Below are 22,051 nucleotides of genomic sequence, written 5' to 3' on the forward strand. Positions count from 1 at the left end.
AGGTGCACCACCGTTTCTCTGGCGTAGCCGATGGCGACAATTGTCCCAAGGGAGGAAATAAGTAGCCTAGACAGAGCAAAGTTCCTCCAGATTTTCTTTGCGTTTCCTCAGATTTCCCCTATCATATTTTTAAGACTCAAAAAACGTGAGTAAAAAGTAAGTAAGTAAAATATTGTAATAATACATTTTTTCTCGATTGGAATCGAATCTTCAATTCGAGATCTATAAAACTTTATAGTAAATATCAGAGTAATCGATATACGGACAACTTTTTGACTGAGAATTTATTGTAAATGATTGTGTTGCATGTTCCATGGTGTCACCGAGGCTGAGTTGACAGAATTAACAGATAAATGGATTATTTAAATAGAGATGATATATAAAAATTTAAAATAACAGTTTCGAAATAAAGTTTTATTGAGAACAAATGTAAAATGTGAATTCTAAACTTGTAATTTATAATTTTTTGGTGACGTGTCCGTGAAGTCATCACTGGTTTGAGGTGTCTTTTGCTCTTTGCTAGGAGGCTTCCTTCTTCTCTAAAAATGATGGCTGGCTGCGTGTGTTCTAATTTTGTGCTCTCTGAATATTTTTCTGTTTAAGTGAATTTTTAATGTTTTAAATTGAGTTTTGAACAGTTTATAGTGTTCTATTTTTGTCTATAATTATTTCTTGTGTTTACAAGCCTATAGCCATTGTTTTTTCAACTACATAAGTGAATAAGTATTTAGCTCGTAATGATTTTAGATGCTTAAGTGTGTAAGGTATTGTTCTTTGTGTATTTGTGTAGTATATTGCCAAAATTCTTCTGAAGATTATAAGTTGGTTTGCTCTGAAAACTGGATTTCTCATTCATAGGCGATAGATCCATTCATAGTTTATCAAGAATCTATTACGTTGGAGCCGATAACTTTCCTTAGGTTAATAGGTGAAAAATAGCTATCCAACCAATTTAGGAGAAATTGGTAGCACGGCAAATGGTACGCCCTGTGGTGGGACCGAATTACAAAATAAATATGTTGCAAATGGTACACCATGAAATCCCTGGTTATGAAAAATTATCAGTAGGATAGATATCTTGATAGGTTATGAATGGTATACTGCTGAATGGGAAATCGGTTCAAGAGAGATCAAGTCCTAATGAATATATTATCTGTGCAGACCAGCAAAATGGCAAACATTAAAAATGATCTGAATCTTATAGCATTCTTAACACAAATGTTTGATAGACAAGATGCTAGGTTTGATGAGCAAAATGCTAAGATTGATAATTTGAAAAAAGATCAAAGTGCTAGGTTCGATGATATGAAGCAAGAATTTGCTAGCATAAGACTAGAGCAGGTTAGTATAAACCTTCTATTGAAAGATGCACATGAAACATTGAGTGATAATCATGAAGATGAAAACAAATTGAAGCATGATGATAGTAGTGTTGAGATACAAGATCAATTAGTTCAAGTTTCAGATAATGTAGGCCTAGTTAATGTTATTGAAAAAGTAAATCCTAGTGAGATAGTAGAATTGAGTAATGTAGTAGGTAGGGAGTTGTCTTTATTGAAAGTCAACAGTAAAGAAAGTAGTATTGCCAAATTGATAGTTAGGAAAACAGTAAGTAAAGTGAATGTTTACATGAGACAGGTTTCTGTAGAGGTTAGGAACAATGTAAACAAAATGAATCTTGCTTTGAATCAAGTTGATGAATTCAACTTTCAACTGAAAATTGAAAAGGTGTATGCAAAGCATTATCTAGTGAACATGACTGACTTTTGTAAGCAAAATGGCTTTGTTGAAACAAATGAACCCATGAATAAAATCATGTTCTTGAAGAAAACAAAGCACAAAGTTTCCATTGATGTGTTAGTATTCAAAGGTTGTTTCAAGTTGCTTATTTACAAGATGATGACTGTGAATCACATGATGAAAGGGTATTCCCCAGCACTATGTTATGATTAGGAATCCTGTGTTATGCCGGGATTCAGAATAGCATAATCGCTACACAGTGTATGGTAAGAGTCCATAATTGTGTCTTTTTTCTTTCCTGTAGCTTATTTTCTTGGCCCTTAATCTTTTCAAATTTCGATTCTTTCCTGTCTTTGTGTAATGTTCAGTAAAATTCTTCTATGATGCATATCTTAACTAATCTTGTCCATAGTCATTTAAATTTGTATTTTTCTGAAATAATTTTGGAAGTTAAAATAGTAGCTTATTTTCCTAATCTTTAAATTGTTGATAAAACTTAACTTTTCTAAAATCTATCCATTGTAGTGTGAAGAATTGTATGCTTGTGATATATTTTTTCATCATTATCACTTATGTGAAGTGTATCAATTTTGTGTATATTGTTTTAGGGAATTTATTTACCCAATTTTCTTTTTCTCTTATTTGTATTTTTTAGGGAACTTATTTACCCATTATCCATCTTGATCGTCTTTGTATTGTAATCTTGAAATGTTTGTACTTATTATACAGTTTTCAAATTCTGAAATTATTTAAAAAATAAATGGTTCAATTTAGAACATGCTGAAATTTAATCTTATGTATAAATTCTTTTGTTATAGTAATAAAACTTCAAAATCTGAAAGTATTAATAAATTGTGTCAATATAAATGGAAGTTAACTTGAATAATAATGTTTCCATTAATAAAAACGTCTTGTCATATTATTAATTGAAATGAGTTAAAGGTTAAAATTTCACTAAAGTTTTTGTTATTGATGTCTTTTTCTAAATTTTCTTTTTAGTTAATAAGCATTTTAAGATAACAGGTACAGCATGGACATTAACATTGAAATAATTATCACGTGAATCTCGAAATCGGCAACAAGTGAACGCCATGAAGAGTGTTTAGAACATTTGGGTGATTTTCGAACTAGTGTGACTCATCTACGCCAATATCTGCTCTGATGTCAATATCTACACCAATAACTATGCCAATATCTATGCTGATGCCTACACCAATACCAATGCCAATATCTACACTAATATCTACACCAATAACTACGCCAATATCTGCTCTGATGTCAATATCTACACCAATATCTACACTGATGCCTACACCAATACCAATGCCAATATCTACGCCAATACCTACACCAATAACTACGCCAATATCTACACTGATGCCTATGCCAATATCTGCTCTGATGTCAATGTCAACGCCAATAACTACACCAATATCTACACTGATGCCTACGCCAATATCTACACCAATAACTACGCCAATATCTACACCAATAACTACGCCAATATCTACACTGATGCCTATGCCAATATCAACGCCAATATCTGCTCTGATGTCAATGTCAACGCCAATATCTACACCAATAACTACGCCAATATCTACACCAATATTTACACCAATAACTATGCCACTATCTACACTGATGCCTATGCCAATATCTACGCCAATGCCTGCGCCGATGCCTGTGCTGATGCCAATGCCAATATCTGCGCCGATGCCTGTGCTGATGCCAATGCCAATATCTACGTTGATGTCTACGCCGATGCCTGTGCCAATGTTGATGCCAATGCCTACGACAATGCCAACGCCAATGCCGACACCAAAGCATACGCCAATGACAATGCCAACACTTATTGCTGACCATGTAACTCAAACTTCAACACTACTACATTACCTGGAGGTAATTGCCATCCATGTTCACGTTCGCAACTTTGAATTCAGAATAACAGTCACAGTATCATGAAAGAATTCATTCAAAAAAAAAAAATCCTCTCCTAAATTATTCCTGTATGCAGAACTCTAAACCTTGAAAGCTGAAAATATCAAAAAACCAAACCTTACCTAAATTAATCCTCACAGTTAATCCTGTATGCAGCGTCTATCTCTTTTCCATAAAACGAATTACATTGTCATTTCAAGCCTGAAATGTACATTGTATAATTATATGATACAAAATTTACGTGACTCTGTATCGAGTTTGGTATGCAGCCGTCTACTACAAGCATGAGGCAATGCTAACTGAGATGTCACCTGTATCGAGTTTGGTATGCAGCCGTCTACTACAAGCATGAGGCAATGCTAACTGAGATGTCACCTGTATCGAGTTTGATATGCATCAGTCGACTACAAGTATCAGCCCAACACTACGTGCATCCAGATCAGCCCAACACTAACGTCATCACACTGGAGTCACACTTAACTGAAAATCATACTGAGTGCCTTAACAGACTGTTTTCCAAAATTTGCATCGATAAAATCAACCGTGTCAATAGTGAAAGAAATGAACATTGTTTGATTTATTGAAATTTTATGTGAAAATTAAATGTAACAATTCATCAATCCATAAAAAAAAATAATAATAATAATTTTTTTCATTCAACATACTAAATTTTTTTTTTGCAATAAAAATTGAATTTTTCTATCTATTAAATTTATGTGCAATTTCAAAAAACTATTCTTTATATATTAAACTTTCTGTTGAGATATTTTCCTTTAAATTATAAAGCTAAATCAAAAGTAATTTTGATATTCTATACTTTGAAATATTGTTTGGAAACATATAACAAATGCTATTGATGAATTTTTATAATAATTTTCAATATTATAGGACAACATGTAATGTTTTTATAGAAAAAATTGTTACTGTTCTCGAATTTACAATTCAACAATTTCCATTTGGGTCAATGTAATTTTTTTCTTTAAATTTTCAAACAGTAAAATTGTTTTATGTCAAGAGGGGGGTATTTGTAATATTACATTTTTTCTCGATTGGAATCGAATCTTCAATTCGAGATCTATAAAACTTTATAGTAAATATCAGAGTAATCGATATACGGACAACTTTTTGACTGAGAATTTATCGTAAATGATTGTGTTGCATGTTCCATGGTGTCACCGAGGCTGAGTTGACAGAATTAACAGATAAATGGATTATTTAAATAGAGATGATTATAAAAATTTAAATAACAGTTTCAAAATAAAGTTTTATTGAGAACAAATGTAAAATGTGAATTCTAAACTTGTAATTTATAATTTTTTGGTGACGTGTCCGTGAAGTCGTCACTGGTTTGAGGTGTCTTTTGCTCTTTGCTAGGAGGCTTCCTTCTTCTCTAAAAATGATGGCTGGCTGCGTGTGTTCTAATTTTGTGCTCGCTGAATATTTTTCTGTTTAAGTGAATTTTTAATGTTTTAAATTGAGTTTTGAACAGTTTATAGTGTTCTTTTTTTGTCTATAATTATTTCTTGTGTTTACAAGCCTATAGCCATTGTTTTTTCAACTACATAAGTGAATAAGTATTTAGCTCGTAATGATTTTAGATGCTTAAGTGTGTAAGGTATTGTTCTTTGTGTATTTGTGTAGTATATTGCCAAAATTCTTCTGAATATTATAAGTTGGTTTGCTCTGAAAACTGGATTTCTCATTCATAGGTGATAGATCCATTCATAGTTTATCAAGAATCTATTATGTTGGAGCCGATAACTTTCCTTAGGTCAATAGGTGAAAAATTGCTATCCAACCGATTTAGGAGAAATTGGTAGCACGGCAATATATAGATTGAATTAGACCAATCACAGCTTTAAACCTATAATGAGAGAACCAAAAATTGAGTTTCTCAAAAAACATTATTTTCTTAAGCTGAATCGTATGATATTCAAATTATTAAGCTACTCAAGCACAAAAATCAATTTTCATTCAGTAATGTTCGTATTTTGTCTATAGTTAATTGAAATTATGAAAATACTTAGTAGAGTCGAGTAGTAGTAGCCTATAATAAAGTAAGTATTCTAATTTTCTTGGTTGAATGTGACAAAATTTGGGACACTATCACCATTATAAAAACTTAAGTCATATTCGGTGGCGTATCCAGGAAAAAAATGGGGGGGAGGATTATAACATTGGAGTGGAAAGCACCTGAACCTTGAGGGAGACACCGGGTGGTAAGGGAATAATTATGGAATTCCCCCATCAAAGGGGGGTACGGGGGTTCTCCCCCGGAAAATTTTGAAAATATACCTTCAATTTGATGCGATTTTACGCAATTTTCACTTGAAAACAAACATTCCATTCAAATATTTTTGGTGATCAGTAGACCACTTATTATTTCAATTTTAAGTGGGGGATAAAACATTTTTATTTCAAATATTAGGGGGATGTGTTCAGGCTTGGTTTCAACTTGATTGACCATTTTTTCCACTTTACATGATTTTAACTTGAGTGTCCAAACTTACATCGTTTTGGGGGGGGGGATGAAATATTTTATTTAAAATATTAGGGGGATGTGTTCAGGCTTGGTTTTAACTTGATTGACCATTTTTCCCACTTTACATGATTTTAACTTGAGTGTCCAAACTTACATCGTTTTGGGGGGGGGGATGAAATATTTTATTTAAAATATTAGGGGGATGAGTCCCTCCTGCCTACTGTAGAATTTTCAGAGGTACTCTCTAGAAGAAGCTGCTGGAGCTTTGTTTAAGAATATGCATGGAACTGAATGAACTATAATCAACTATAAGCTATATTGAAGTTCTTCATAATAATATATGGTAAAAATGTGAACTAACTTTGAAATGCTACCTGTAGTTTCTGTATCCTCTGCTGCTATCTAGTCCCTACGCACTAGACCACTCACACTGTCTATAAAAAATAGCTCATTAATATTATCATTGCTATCCTCTCATCCCTTCTATATTTCTTGACTTACATAGTATAATCTAACGAAAATATGGCTCTAGATGTTAATTTTTGTTGCTGATCCAGCCACAAAAAAATTCAGGTTCCACCATTTTGTGGGGGGGGATACATCCCATATCCACCCACAAACCACTCTCTGTCTCAGACAGCACCGTATCGCGCATGTGTTAGCAACGGGTTTTTCCCGTTCCATTCAGTAAGTTCTTTGAATGTAACGTTCTTTGTGATAATGGTTACCGAGCACTGTAACTGGAGCCAATCGACATTCTATTTGATGAAGATATTATTATCCAATGATGATTTATCATTAAATTCAATATAATAATCAATAAATTATCATTTTATTTAATAAAAGAAAGAGTACTTTTGAAAAATATAATTAATAAAATATAACAGTTGTTATTTAACTGATGTTAAAAAACACTATAACTAAGTCAGCATATTGTCATTTCAAAACAAAAACCGAACCCTCAACCTCCCCTTTTACATTTAAAACATCAATGAACATAACTATTTGAAAAACCTCTAATCCCTTCCAGCATATTGCAATTTTAAAGCAAAATCCTAACCTATCTTTCAACCTTTGAAATATCAAAAAGCATAATTCTACCTGGACTCTAGCCCTTTCTAGCATATTGCAATTTTAAAGCATAAACCTAATCTAACCTTATGAAACATTATTGAATATAATCCAAAAAAACCTAACCACTAACCCCTAACCCCTTCACATTCAATAATTTAGATTTCAAAGCAAAATCCTAACCCCCTAACCTATCCTTTCACATTTGAAACATCAAAAAACATAACTCTAACTGCACCCTAGCCCCTTCTAGCATATTGCAATTTCAAAGCAAAAACCTAACCTTTCCTAATAACACATTATTGGATATAACCTAAATTAAACCTAACCTCTAACCCTTCCACATTTAATACTTTAGATTTTATTCGTCATCTTTAGAACAAAACATAAACATGTGGTTCATTTCATGAACATGTTCACAAAAATGTGGTTCATTTCATGAACATGTTCACAAACATGTGGTTCAAAGCAAAATCCTAACCCCCTAACCTATCCTTTTACCTTTGAAACATGAAAAATCATAACTCTACCTAGACCCTAGCCCCTTCTAGCATATTGCAATTTCAAAGCAAAAACCTAACCTATCCTAATAAAACATCAAATATAACCTAAATAGGACCTAACCCCTAACTCTTTCACATTTGTTGAACGATAGACAAGGATAGCAGCACCATTGCAAATCGTACACTACCATTATAACGTGGACCTCACTATAGATACTCAAAGAATACTTTTGAATAACTATGTTATAACTGTGACTGTTGCTGGCCGTTACTCTTTTTCTGAGACAAAGAGAAGCTGCTATTTCCACCCCCCTGGATACGCCACTGGTCATTCGTGTAAATCTGTTTAATAGTTCCTATTATAATAAAACAAATGTATAACTAATGAACCTATATAGAATACATTCCTGAATACATTAATTTATTCATTGTACCGGTTGCACTAAAGCGTATTAGCGCTCTTTTTGATTTTTCGCGCGTCGAATACTATAGAAGGCGGTGACCAGATAACTGATCAGCTGGGCAATGAAAAGATTACGTCATACACGTCATTCAGATTTGAGTCGAAAATTACATCGTTTTAGGGGGGGGGGGGATGAAAAATTTTATTAAAAATATTAGGGGGATGTGTCCAGGCTTGGTTTTAACTTGATTAACAATTTTTTCCAATTCACATAATTTTCACTTGCGTGTTCAAAATTACATTGATTTGGGGTGGGTGAATATTTTTTTCAAATATTAGGGGGATGAGTCCCTCCTGCCTACTGTAGAATTTTCGGAGGTACTCTCTAGAAGAAGCTGCTGGAGCTTTGTTTAAGAATATGCATGGAACTTAATGAACTATAATCAACTATAAGCTATATTGAAGTTCTTCATAATAATATATGGTAAAAATGTGAACTAACTTTGAAATGCTATCTGTAGTTTCTCTATCCCCTGCTGCTATCTAGTCCCTACGCACTAGACCACTCACTGTCTATAAGAAAATAGCTCATTATTATTATCATTGCTATTCTCTCATCCCTTCTATATTTCTTGACTTACATAGTATAATCTAACAAAAATATGGCTCTAGATGTTAATTGAGGCACTTAGAACCAGAGGGATGTAAGTGACATTTTCTAATAATATGATAAATAGCAAAATGCGAAGAGAAACATATATTTATTTGGTGGCAAAAGGATTTAAGTGAACTAAGTAACAGATGCTGTATTCTGGTGGAGAAAAAAATACTACTCACAGAAATGGCCCATCACCTGAGTGAAGAAGGATGCAAGCATGCTTACATCTCTTGGTTCCAAGCAAACCACGTTCCAGCCAGAAAAAAATCAGGTTCCATTTCGTGGGGGGGGGGATACATCCCATATCCAGCCTCCTGGATACACCACTGGTCATATTCATTCGTGTAAATCTGTTTAATAGTTCCTATTATAATAAAACAAATGTATAACTAATGAACCTATATAGAATACATTCCTGAATACATTAATTTATTCATTGGGCCGGTTGCACAAAAGCGTATTAGCGCTCTTTTTGATTTTTCGCGCGTCGAATACTATAGAAGGCGGTGACCAGATAACTGATCAGCTGGGCAATGAAAAGATTACGTCATACACGTCATTCAGATTTGAGTCGAAAATAAGGTTATCAACCCATTTCACTACTACTTATCTTCAATTTTTTCCATAAAAATTATACCGATTTCTATAGTAAAGGCTGTAAAAATTTATAAAATGTGTTTATTACGACTATGAAGTTGTGGCAAAGTAGAATGAAATATGGGAAATATATTTGGAAAGAAGAAAGTGAGCAGAGTGACAAATCACGACAGGGCTGTTTTGGTTAGTTTTTGTGTTGATATTTTCCTTGTTTATATTTCTATCAAGTAATTTAACATTTTAGTTATAATCAATTCTGGCTAATAATATACAAGTTCAAGATGATGCAAATAGACTTGGACATTGGAAAAAAATTTTATAGGTACTAAATTACTATATGTTTAGTAATCTAAATTGTGTAGGTACGGTAGCCTGAAATATTAGTTTTACTTCCATTCTTCTAGTTTCTTCAAGCAACTAGAAAATAACTTACCTGACTATTTTTTTCATTAACATTCACTGGTAACTCAGTAGCCTATTTTTCTATGATAGGCTACTGTTTCTAGCTATTATTGCGTAAGGTATTTTACGTTTACATACGTAAATTTTTAATTACTTACCGTTCCAGATCAAAATGTATTTCATAATCTCAAACTTTATAAAAAAGTGTCAACTTGCCACTTTTGCCACAGGGGTGAAAATTTGACAAGTCAGAATAATTTACAACTCAAAATAATCATCCAATGTTATCGATTAAGCTTGATAAGATGACACCTTTTTAGGTGTTGCTGATACCTGCATCAGTTAGCCTACCTACTAGAAAAATCATTAGAAACGTCTTCGGTTTGATCCAACCTAACCAATTATTAGTCCAAACTTATGTAACTTTTTTTAATAAAATTATCTATTTTTACAATGTTAATGCTTTAAAATTAGATACTTTTTTGGAATCAAAGCATAAATGAAGATAAGAAACACAATTCATATCAAATAGAGGCGCTGAAAAGCGGGGTATAAATGGAAATCTAAATTTCAATCCTATTGTATTAGTCTTTTATCAATGAAATAAATATCCTATTAGTCCTACTCTTCTATCTTTACTTAAGTCGGTCATAATTCGTCTTGAATTGATTGAATCTTATAATTTTTAATCTCAAGTTTCTATCCTAACTCCATCTTTCAATTAATAATCTTAATCTAATATATTGAATATAATTATATTAAAAAAAATTGAATCCGATAATAGGTTACTTTATTCTAATGAAAGTAAAATTCTTCTCTAAGATTACTCTTATTTAAATAACCCAATATTGTTTTACTTGATACCAATGGGCAAAAAAATATTGGTATTGAGTATTCTGTACACAAGTATAAATATTTAAACTGCACATTATATTTTTTTCATCAGCAAATGAAACAGCAGCGTGATAAACTGAAACAATATCAACAGAGAATAGAGAGAACTTTGGAAAATGAACGTCTCTTGGCTAAGAAACTACTCAATGAAGGGAAGAGAGAGTAAGTATTATTATTGCATTTTACAATAATGAAACAAATGTACAGTTGCAAGGTCCAAGTTATAATGGCAGTGGATAAAGATAGGAGAACAGCGTTACCGATTCTCTGGCAGAAGGCGTTCTCTGCTTTCTATAGAATACAGTATAGCCTCAATAATACTGGATGTGTATGAATAGCTATTGAATTTTGGAACTTACAATTAAACTAAATAACTAAACAATTGACCAAATATCAGACCTATTCAAATAATGATTAATTAATCTTCAAACAACATAGCCTTATTGTTTATCAGACTAAATTTCATCAAGGCAAATAAATCCAAAACTACAATATAAGTAAGTATAAAATATACACAAGTGTAGTAGTAACTATGAACTAAGATAATAAGAATTGTTGAGAAAGAAGAAAAACTGCATATCATTTTTTGATTTTATTTATTTCATTCCACAATCATAATATCAAATTAATGATTGGGAGAAAATCAACAGGATAAACACAAAACTGTTTCTCCCCCTAATTTTGATTAAAAATTTTCAAATGAGGTTATGCAAACACTTTTCTGAAAATCACAAAAATTTACAGTCCAAATATACATTATAATAAAAAATAATAAATCTTGAGATCTATCTAATATTTGATTAATAGTTATTATTGATAGTATATAATGATAATAGTATATTATTGTCAGTTGCAATGCACTCCAATCTCCTTGGTTTAAGAATCTACAATTTCACTACAGTATTTATTGTGTTTTTCTGCTTGTCCGGTTTCAGGAGACCACTCTAACTTATTTTTTGTTATTCTATGTTGTGTTCGATTCATAATAGAAAACATACAAGTATAGTTTATAAGTATTTTAACAGACTATTGTTTATATTTTCAGTCGTGCCAAATTATTACTGAAGAAGAAGAGATACCAAGAACAACTGCTAAGCAGAACTGATGGCCAGCTTGAAAACTTGGAAACATTGGTTCACGACCTGGAGTTTGCTCAAATCGAAACCCAGGTAATCAAGATTTACTCATAGGCTATAGGTGAAGTTTCGATTTTAAACTTTTGGGAAGAAAAAATTGTTTTTTATTCTATTTCATCTATTCCACCACTTTATTCAAACATTTGCTCCACAAATAACTATTTCGATAGATATTTTTTCATCATGATTTGTGCTTTCATCATAAAGCATTTGTGCTTTGTCTTACATTTATTTTACATTCCTTCAACATTTTTATAAAAAAATTCAATAGTTTTCATCAAACGATTTTCATTTAAAACACTCTCATATAAATCAATCAAACAAGCATTTTATTGGGAAAATCTATACAATTTTGGGTCTTGCTAAAGACTTTTGTTATTGAGCTGGTTTTTTATCACAGTAGCATAACTTTATAAAGTAATAAATTGGTATGTGATCCAAAAATTATTTATTATTCTATCAACACCATGATATTGTGAAGCATAAAAATTCTTGTCACAGTTGTTAGGTTCTTGTTTTGTTTTGTTGGAAAAAAGTATAAAGATTGAGTAACTTCTACAGCTCACTGCCAAGACAATACTATTCCTCCTGTTGATAGTGTAAAAGTTAGTGTACCTATACAGGGTGTTTCAGAAGTAGTGTCGAACATGTTAGGGTATTGTTCCTGTATGATAGGAGACTACAAATGTCGTATTTGAAGTGTCCAAAACTCAGCGGTTATCACTTTACAGAAAATTTACTAGAGACAAAAACGTTAGCAAATTTTATCAAGATTTCAAGGATACCTTATTTATTAAGATTCGTCAAAGAATAACAGAGACTAACAAAGAATAACAATTGATTATTTTTGTACTACATGCATGTACAAGACAAACAAGATCATCTGATAAACATTGTAAAATCAGCTGTATGGCCATATGGAGCCATACCGAGTTTCAAAGCTTCATCTTGAATACAATAATATTATAATTTATTGAAAAATTCATATTGATGTTTAAATGGTGAAAAGTGGTCATGCATGCAGTACGAAAAGAATTAATTTCTCTGTTATTCTTTGACGAATCTTAATAAATAAGGTATCCTTGAAATCTTGATAAAATTTTCTAACGTTTTTGTCTCTTGTAAATTTTCTGTAAAGTGAACGATTTCGTGGAATATGCCATCAAAAATTTAAAATTTAGGCCCCCATTTTGAAAATTTACATCGAAAATTTTTTATTTTATTTTTTTAAGTTGACTTTTCATAGCATAAATATTCATCCAAATTTCAGATCAATACAACATTTCGTTCTTGTGATAAAAATTCTTGAGTAAAAAAAACAAAATGGCAGCTATAAGGATAACCGCTGAGTTTTGGACACTTCAAATACGACATTTGTAGTCTCCCATCATCCAGGAACAATACCCTAAAATGTTTGACACAACTTCTGAAACACTTATAATGAAATTCCACTTTGATTATCAGTATTTAACTCACCATTTAACAGTGTAATGATTTTCCACTTCTTCAAATTTTTTACAATAAAATTATTCCAAAATTCTAATTAACGTAATCTAAGTGTGCTGGTAGCGAACTAATTGATTCAGATCAGTATAACAGATCAAGTTTTCCTGTTTTTATGGGAAGTTTTATAAGTTTTATCCTGTTTTTATATAAGTTTTTCCTGAAAATTATGGGATTATTACGCTTAATAGACCCTTACATCTATCAAATTCAAATTTATCAAAAACATCCCGCAATACTGTTTCGTCAATAAATTTCCATGTCAGTAATTATGCGTTCCAATAGCAAAATATATTCTATAGTGAGATTCACTTGAAAATTTATTTATTTATTTATTCATAGACATTAGATACAATTCAGGTGCAAACAACAGGCATTCGCCCAAAACTGTATTTAACTTTGATTTAAAAAAAAAAACAGTACAGAGGTTAAGTAGAGTTCATAATTTGATGTACACACAATTTTAATTGGCTGCATTCTTTTCAAAAAATAACATCATTGCCTCCCATTCAACCAATTTCGACCGTTCAAAGTGAAACTCATCAATACAGGTGAATATTTTTCATTCTACTACCTAATAAATCGTTCGCTCGATTATTTTAGAGTACAGTGTTAACTAATCATGAACTAAATTTTTTACATTAACGGTTTTTCAACTACACTACTGAAATAGATGGTTCAGATACAAGAAAACATTAGGGGTATTTACAATGTTGTTTTAGCCAGCTAAAGTACTACAGTATAGTATTTGCTAACTCTGGATTGTGAACGCCCCATCTAAAACCAACTGCTATAAGCTAACTGCAATAGCGCTCCAAGCGGATAATTTGTGAAACAACAACAAATTTGAGTGAGGAGAAGAGGTTGGTTTGAAAAGGTAAGGTTATAAACAAACATGGCCGCCGTTTTAACAGAGTTAGCGGACTCAAACCTGCTTTTCTTTCTAACGTAGTACTATAGCATTGAGTTAACACAGACTTAGCAAATAGCAGGAGTTAGCGAATAGCTCGACTTAGCCAGCTAACTCCAACATTGTGAATACCCCTATTGACTTTCATCACCTAATTTTAAGCTTTTTCAACCATGCATACTTATATCGATAGAATTATAATATTATCTTGATTGCAGGTCGTGGAAGGATTGAAAGTAGGAAACGATGCGCTGAAGAAAGTGAACGATATGATAAACATTGAAGAAGTGGAGAAAATATTGGATGAAACAAGAGAGGGCATCGAGAAGCAGAAAGAGATAGACGATCTGCTGAGTGGAGCGATGACCGCTGAGGATGATGAGGCTGTAGAGGAGGAGTTCGCCCAACTGATTGCTGACCAACAAAACAAAAGCCAATTGCCCACGGACGAACAAATCGAAAACAATGTCAAAGCCGAGGAAGAAAAAGAAGAAGAAGAACTTGTTCTCCCTGATGTCCCCACTGAAGAACCTGAAAGAGAGAAAGGTAAATAGAAATTTTGATTGTTTTTTACAATCATGATTTAATATCCATAGCAACTACTGTTCATGAAAAGTAGACCACAGCTTTGTTGTTTTCATCATAATCGAATGAACTTCAAAACGTAACTTACTTGTGAGCAGAAACGTTTTCAATATTATGGAAAACATTTTTTTCTACAACTGCTCGTAAAAGACTTCTTTACGTACTGAAAACTCATTTCAAAATAGCTGATTTTTGGGTAGGTAACCGATAATCTATTTTATGCTCGCTGCGCAAGTTCATTTTACCGCTCGTTAAAATTAAGTAATGATGACTTTTTGTCTACACTCAGCTAATTGAATCCTGGTTCTAGCCATTATATAATACCAGGTGATTCAAAAATTACTTTACAACTTTGAAAATTCATATAAATCTTATTAAACAAGGTACAGAGCTGATTTTGGCATTGTTTTAAAGGAAAACACTTCAAGTTTTCTACCTTAAACTTAAGACGTTCTATGTAACTTCCGTTGGTTATCCTGCAGACATCCCATCGATAGTCGATTTCTTCCCAGACTCGCACTAGCATTTCAGGTGTAACTTGCTCAACAGCAGCGCAAATCGTTGCTCTAAGTTCAGGTAGAGTGGCTGGCAAAGGGGGTACGTACACCTTATCTTTTATGAAATCCAACAAGAAGAATTCCAGCGGTGTTAGGTCTGGGGAACGAGGGGCCATGTAATTGGCGCATTACGGCCAATCCACTGATTTGTGGGAAGAAATCGACTATCGATAGGATGTCGGTAGGGTAACTAACGGAAGTCACATAGAATATCGTTAGTTTAAGGTAAAAAAGCTTGAAGCGTTTTCCTTTATAACAACAACAAAACCAGCTCTGTATCTTGTTTAATAATATTTATATGAATGAAGTTTTAAAGTCCTTTTTGAATCACTCGGTATAGTCATTCAAGCTCATGAATGGCGACAATTTATTATGTATAATTTTTTTTAATGTTTTTTTAGTCCCATACAACAGTTGTAGAAAAAAAGTAAGTTATTCGAGTGTATTACTTCTTTAATGCTTTCGCAAAATTATCGTGCAGCGCGATAACTGTTTTGCTCAAGCAGTAAGTCACGTTTTACCATAGAAAATCAATAGCGTAAGTAGATATCCCATGGTATAGGGCGTTTATGTCGCAAATTTGTCTGTTAACTCAAGCCAATTATTGTCGATTCTTACTGTTTTGGCCGGGTGAGAGGGTATGAACGGCACAATATGAGAGACTACCAGCGTCACACAGCTTCACGGGAAAGAACTACGTGGACTATCGGCTTGAGTTAACATTGAAAATTGTGACATAAACGCCCTATAACATACCATGGGATATCTACTTATGCTATTGTTTCTCTATGGCTTTACGCCCATAATACATTAATAGCTATTCTGTTCATGTTCATGTGAACGTTATAGCTCTTATATTATGTGTCTTCTTAGTTGTATATAGATTAGAGCGTAAATCTTTGTACAGGCATCAGGACATCGATCGAAATTTAAAAATTTGGTGAATGTCACAACACAACGCGAACATGATTGACAACATTTCTATCTCCATTGGAAAACCAGTAGAATGCTATGTTTACATTATCTGCTTTTGACAAATTATTCAACGTTTCTAATCTTCGATTTCCTCAAAACTCTTCTCCGTTTTGAAAGAAATATTTTATTAAATATTTGGATTTTCTTACACTATGAGATTATATTTCAGACGATATTTTTCAAAACCACTATTTTAGAGTGCGATTCAATCGATTAAAGATACTAATCAACTCTCATCCACTCCAATCAATTTATTCTCTCTTCAGATTTAGTTTTGTTTTTGAATCAACGTTGTGTTAGTACGCAAGACTTGGCATTATATTGTTGTGTACTTGAAGAATCAATCCAGTCTATAAAATGAAATGATAGAAGGAAATGATTGTAGATTATTTTTTATCCATGTTGTCAGCTATTTTATTTTTGTTTTTTAATTTAGTGGGTAGGTTCAAAGTCTAGTTTAAGGCAGAAAAGGCAGAAGTGTCCAGTTTTATTCTTTGTTTGATTCGCAATTATAATTTCACCAGACTGACCCTGTGCAGTGCAAAGCGACCCTTGTGAAATTGTTATTTGTAAATTAGCTTGTAAATCAACGCATTTATCACCAAACCCTCATGATTTGTTTAAACGATGAGTACAGCAATTAATCAGGTATTTGTTCAATATAATACAATTAATCAAATTGTTGAACTGTCACGTGCAAAAACCATTGTAAATTTATATTTATGTGTAGAAAGTAGAAACAGTGAAACTTCTTGCTAAAATTGCATTGAAAAAGTTTATCTTATTCATTTTCTACATCAAGTCAAATAATTTATTATTACTGATTATTTGAAGCATGAGGAAATTGAAAAAAGGCAAATAATTTGAATCCTAGTATACAATTGAATTAATTAACATACGAGTATAAATAATACATATGTATTTTCAACTGTATTCATTAATTTATTGTGAATATTTTTAGATGTAAATCAACTTATTTAACGTTTTAGTTCTTTTATTTCCAGTGTCTGAACCAAAGAAAGCGAAAAAGATTGCTGTTGCTGCCGAATAAAGATGAATAATGGATCACTTGTTACCCAAAATGAAAAATTGAGAACTAATGTGAGTTATCCACAAATTTATTAATTTTTGAAGTTGATAACTAATAAAATATAGTAAGATTATGCTGTTACAACTAGTAACCTCACCAATTCAGTTGGTTTATGATCTATGAGTGTGAAACGGCTCATTCAGCAATAATCTGAATCTTTTATGAATTTACATTGTCATTGCTTTCATGTCACTTCAAGTACGGTCAATCATGCGCTATTACTGATAAAATTATTCATTCAATAATAAACCTTAATTATTCAATACTTCTGATTTTATAACTTTTATAGAGTTTATTAAGTTATGAAACATAGATGAAGCATTATGGCATTTGCTCAAATTCAGCTTTTCTCCAAGTTTTTCTTATTATATATTTTTTATTCTTTTTTAATCATACAATAAATGTATCATCAAAATGATAGGGAGAGGAAAAACAAGGCGACCTTGTGCTATTCCTCTCCCAAATTTAGATAAGGGTACACATAGTCCGAAATAGGATAAGTCTTGTAGTTCATTACTTCACAAATTGTTCAGTTCTTAAATACTTTTATAAATCAGATTTTCGAATTTATATTTCTGAAATATTCACTGTTCAAAAATATCACCGCATTGACATGCTGACTACTCTTGAGATACAAGTAAATCAAATTCTTCCACTAATTCAATTTCTTAAACTATTCTCATCCAGGCCTTGTTAAGCTGGCCACTGACGAGCGTTCCAACAAGCCAAATGGCACGGTAGCGTGCCATTGGAACGACGTGAATGGTGAATCGCGCTCGTATTTTGGTGGAGCGACGAGGCTCGATGGAATTCCAACCGGTTGAAAATCCATCGCGCCACGCCAAACCTACGTCACTCCAACTCCTCGTGAATGGGGAATCTCGATGGCATGCTGGAACGACGGAACGACCGTGAATGTGGAAACCTGTGGGTTGTCCTGTCTCAGTGCGTGTCAGACCGTTGACTTGGAAGGATAGATTGCTGTTTTGCTCTTGTTTTGATTGTTGTTTTGTTCTTGTGTTGTTGTGTTGTCATGAGTTCGAACCGGGATTTTGTAATCTCTGTGATCGAGATGTACAGGGATCATACCTGTTTGTGGAAAATAACAGACCCTGGTTACCATGACAAGGTAAAAAGCAACGCTGCTCTGGAGATGATCCTTGATTTTTTTAAAACTGTTGATCCCACAGCTACAAAAGATGTAGTTAAGAAGCTCAACTCGATGAGAGGCTCATCGGTGATATCGCTGTGATGAACTTCAGCTCTTCATAGTTCATCCCGGTGGCCAAGAAACGTAGAGTTGCAGCCAACCTCTCATGGGGAGTAATGCACTGTCTCATGACTGTATCTTTCTTTGTAATCATCGGTGTTACCAAACGAAGTAAATGGTTGTAGGTATCTTCATCCATACGCAAATAATTCTTCCAGTCCGAAGGTTCGACACTAAGATCTTGAAATAAATTCAGATGCGTGTGATTCCGCCTATTCGAAAATAAACGTTTCACCCATTTCCGTTTGGGTTTTTTCTTTTTACGTACAAACACACAGCTTTTGAAATCAGGAGAAGTTCCTCGTCCATACTTGATCACAAACCATCAACTACTGGAGTGATGGAATGGAGTGCTCGTGAATTGACCCACAAAATATTTACGGATTTGGATCGTTCCAGCTGGAGTGACATCGCGCCGCGCCACGCCGTTTGGAATGCTCGTCAGTGGCCAGCTTTAAGTTGTAACTATGTAGCAAATGATGCATGCAAGCTAGCAAATAGGAGGTATGTTATTTGAATGAAAAAACTATAAAAATAACATTGGTTGCGTTCAACGCCACTGATTAATTCCATCGTGTTTTTTTTACGTTCAGTAAAAAACCTGATCACAGATTATTTATCACAGATCTGTGGCGCTGAACCATAGAATGGGAAGTCAGTATCTGACGCCAAAATCCGCCATCTTGAAAGAAAGTCTAGCATTGTAATATAGTGAGGTCCACGTTATAATGGCAGTGTTTGATTAGCAATGGTATTGCTATCCTTGTCTATCATTCAACAAAGCGGATAGCGCTATCTCTTTCTCGCTTTTGCTCTGTTGCCAGATCGTCTTTTAACAATGTAGAATTAATAATTAACTAACAAAAAATTTCATCTTCATTATGAATTTATTGAATAATATAATTTCTTGCTTAGTAAAATATAGGCTAATTGATTATTTAAAACGTGAATGAATAGTTAATATTTTTATTTATTTATTTATTTATTAGAACAGTCACAAACACGATATTTGGAAAGAGAAACAGGCAATTGCCCAAAACTTCTTCAATTCCTTGATTTTGGCACATAAATAGTCCAAAGTGAGGTTAAGTTTAAAATTTCTGTTTTCACCAAAGATTAACACTCAGAGAATACGTATTCCAGATATGACTGATGAATTTTGAATTTCGAAGGGTTGATAAGAGCCGGAAATAACACTAAACAATCCGAAAGTTTCAATAATATTGAAATAAACTTGAAAATTTTGAGCAGAAAAATTAAAACTACTATCACTGCAACTATCAGCTGATTTTTTACATCAGTAAAAAATTTATTACAAAATTTATTTTGATATTACATCAATAAACTTGTATCAGCTACCGTCCATAGAGGATCGGCAACGTTGTTCTCCTACCTATCTTTTTCCACTCTCATTATAATATGGACCTCACTATAGTAGCGGTAATTTTAATTTCTAACAAGATGGTGTAGTCACGTGTCTGCACGTGACACAATCTGTTAAGCTCTCTTTTCATGCGTTTTGTATGTAATTAACGATTATTTTTTTAAAGGTTGTGTTGGTCTATTATAGACTCATTTTACATCTTTCTCTTCAAAATTGAAGTTTCTGCAAGTTCTGTAAAAAAATATGTTGTGTTTATTCTACATTTAACCTAGTAAATCTGCTTCAAACCTTGAGGAACTTGTTTTTCAGGACCAATTTTCGCGTATTCCGTCACATATCTTGAAAATTACTGTAGCTACAGGTCTGAAAACGGTTTTATTCAATTTTTCAGTTAATTTTAGATAAAGTACGCTAAATTACACATCTTAATTAACAGCCAACAAATGCCCGTAGGGCTTTGTTTCAGCAGGGGAACTAAAATTCAGACGAAATCTTTCACTCTGTATAACTTGCTAACTAAGCATTTTTGGAGCTATGTTAACTGGAACTTTTTTCTTCTTTTGATGTGAGGAATCACACCCTGACTTATGTGACCTTTTTCCAGAACACTCTGTAGAAAGACTATATCAATATCTTACAAAAATTTGAAATCAGTAGAAAAGTACAATTTCATTCTCATAAAATTGCTGATGTTATTTGAAATTACGTATAGACCTGCCATAGAATTTACAATTTCATCTATTCAAAAAAATAGTGTCTTCATTACTAACAAGTTTGTAGTTGATATAATTTTATCATTATAAAAAGGAGAACTTTTATATTTTCAATAATAACTCATTCCATTTGTAGATGAATGGAAGGATCCTGATGGCTTCTGTCTTCTTCCCTTTTGATGTGAAATAATCCATACCACCCATCGTTCTCAAACAACTCAAATTTGGACGGGCAACCTGTATAATTACAATATTCCAAGCTGTATGATAATTATATAAATGATAATTGTATAGTCTATATACTACTACAATTGTATTATTCAATTTTGTTGTGCTATTGAAATATTTACTGGAAAAATATATTATTTTTTCAACTTCACATCAGAATTTTTTCTTGGTGGAAATCCTTTACCGGCTTATATTTTGCATTTTTCTCATTTTGACATTACAAAATAAAAATATTTAATAAATTTTCACCTTAAAATTCACAGATAAAATAGTTTAAAACAAGGAGTAAATATCCTCAGAAATTGGGTTATTTCTCTATGTTGACGTCAGAATTTGCTAGAGTGCAGTCATCGGAATGCTTTTGTAACTCAATGAGAAAACGTTTTTGATCAATCATTCCCAAGAGGACGGAACTCACCTAAAACTGTAGGTCCACTTATGTAGCAACATCCCTTCTATTAGGCCTATTCATACACACAAGCCAGGTTTTCAACTGATCATCATTCTCAGCAAAAAGAAAAACGGCTAGCGGCTTTCTTGAATTAAGGACAAAACATAAACATTTTGTTTAGGACAAAAATATGAATGTAAATGAGATTCCATTCTATGAAGGGATATTAAGGTTCTCGACGTAATGATAAATTCAGAATTTTCCTGGAAATCTCATTTTGAATTTGAAAGGGTGGACCCAGTGGTGTCTAAAGCTGGCCACCGATGTGCGTTCCAAAAAACCGACCCGACAATTCGCCAATTTGGCGTGATGTAGTAACGTACCACACACGTGTTCAAAGTTTATTTTCAAACTTGGGATAGTGAATACACCATCTAAAACGAACTTCTACAATTATTTGCCCAACTGCATAGTGAATATTATTGCATAATTTCTGGTAGGTTTCCAGGCTAGAAAGACACTGTATTACAAACATTTATTGTCTCTTTTCAAAATTTTCTGTATAGGGCTACTTGTAATATAAATAAAAATAAAAATCTCAGTACATTTTTTAATTATTTT

General features: G+C 32.8%; 1 protein-coding gene across 1 annotated transcript; it reads left to right on the forward strand.

Moving 5' to 3' along the window:
- Window positions 1-9,320: 9,320 nt before the first annotated feature.
- LOC111050911 (charged multivesicular body protein 6) lies at window positions 9,321-21,190 on the forward strand. Its single transcript, XM_022337290.2, has 6 exons — window positions 9,321-9,575; window positions 10,741-10,850; window positions 11,734-11,857; window positions 14,456-14,783; window positions 17,359-17,455; window positions 20,948-21,190. Exons 1-5 carry the CDS (start codon window positions 9,513-9,515, stop codon window positions 17,403-17,405), a joined length of 672 nt encoding a protein of 223 aa, XP_022192982.2. The 5' UTR covers window positions 9,321-9,512; the 3' UTR covers window positions 17,406-17,455; window positions 20,948-21,190.
- Window positions 21,191-22,051: the final 861 nt, after the last annotated feature.

This window comes from Nilaparvata lugens, chromosome 10, assembly GCF_014356525.2.
Source record: "Nilaparvata lugens isolate BPH chromosome 10, ASM1435652v1, whole genome shotgun sequence".
Lineage (NCBI taxonomy): Eukaryota > Metazoa > Arthropoda > Insecta > Hemiptera > Delphacidae > Nilaparvata > Nilaparvata lugens.

Coding starts and splice junctions, on each gene's coding strand:
- LOC111050911 (XM_022337290.2), top strand. CDS start 9,513: ATGGGAAATATATTTGGAAAGAAGAAAGTGAGCAGAGTGACAAATCAC. Junction 10,851..11,733: donor CTCAATGAAGGGAAGAGAGA/GTAAGTATTATT, acceptor TTATATTTTCAG/TCGTGCCAAATTATTACTGA. Junction 14,784..17,358: donor AGAACCTGAAAGAGAGAAAG/GTAAATAGAAAT, acceptor TTTTATTTCCAG/TGTCTGAACCAAAGAAAGCG.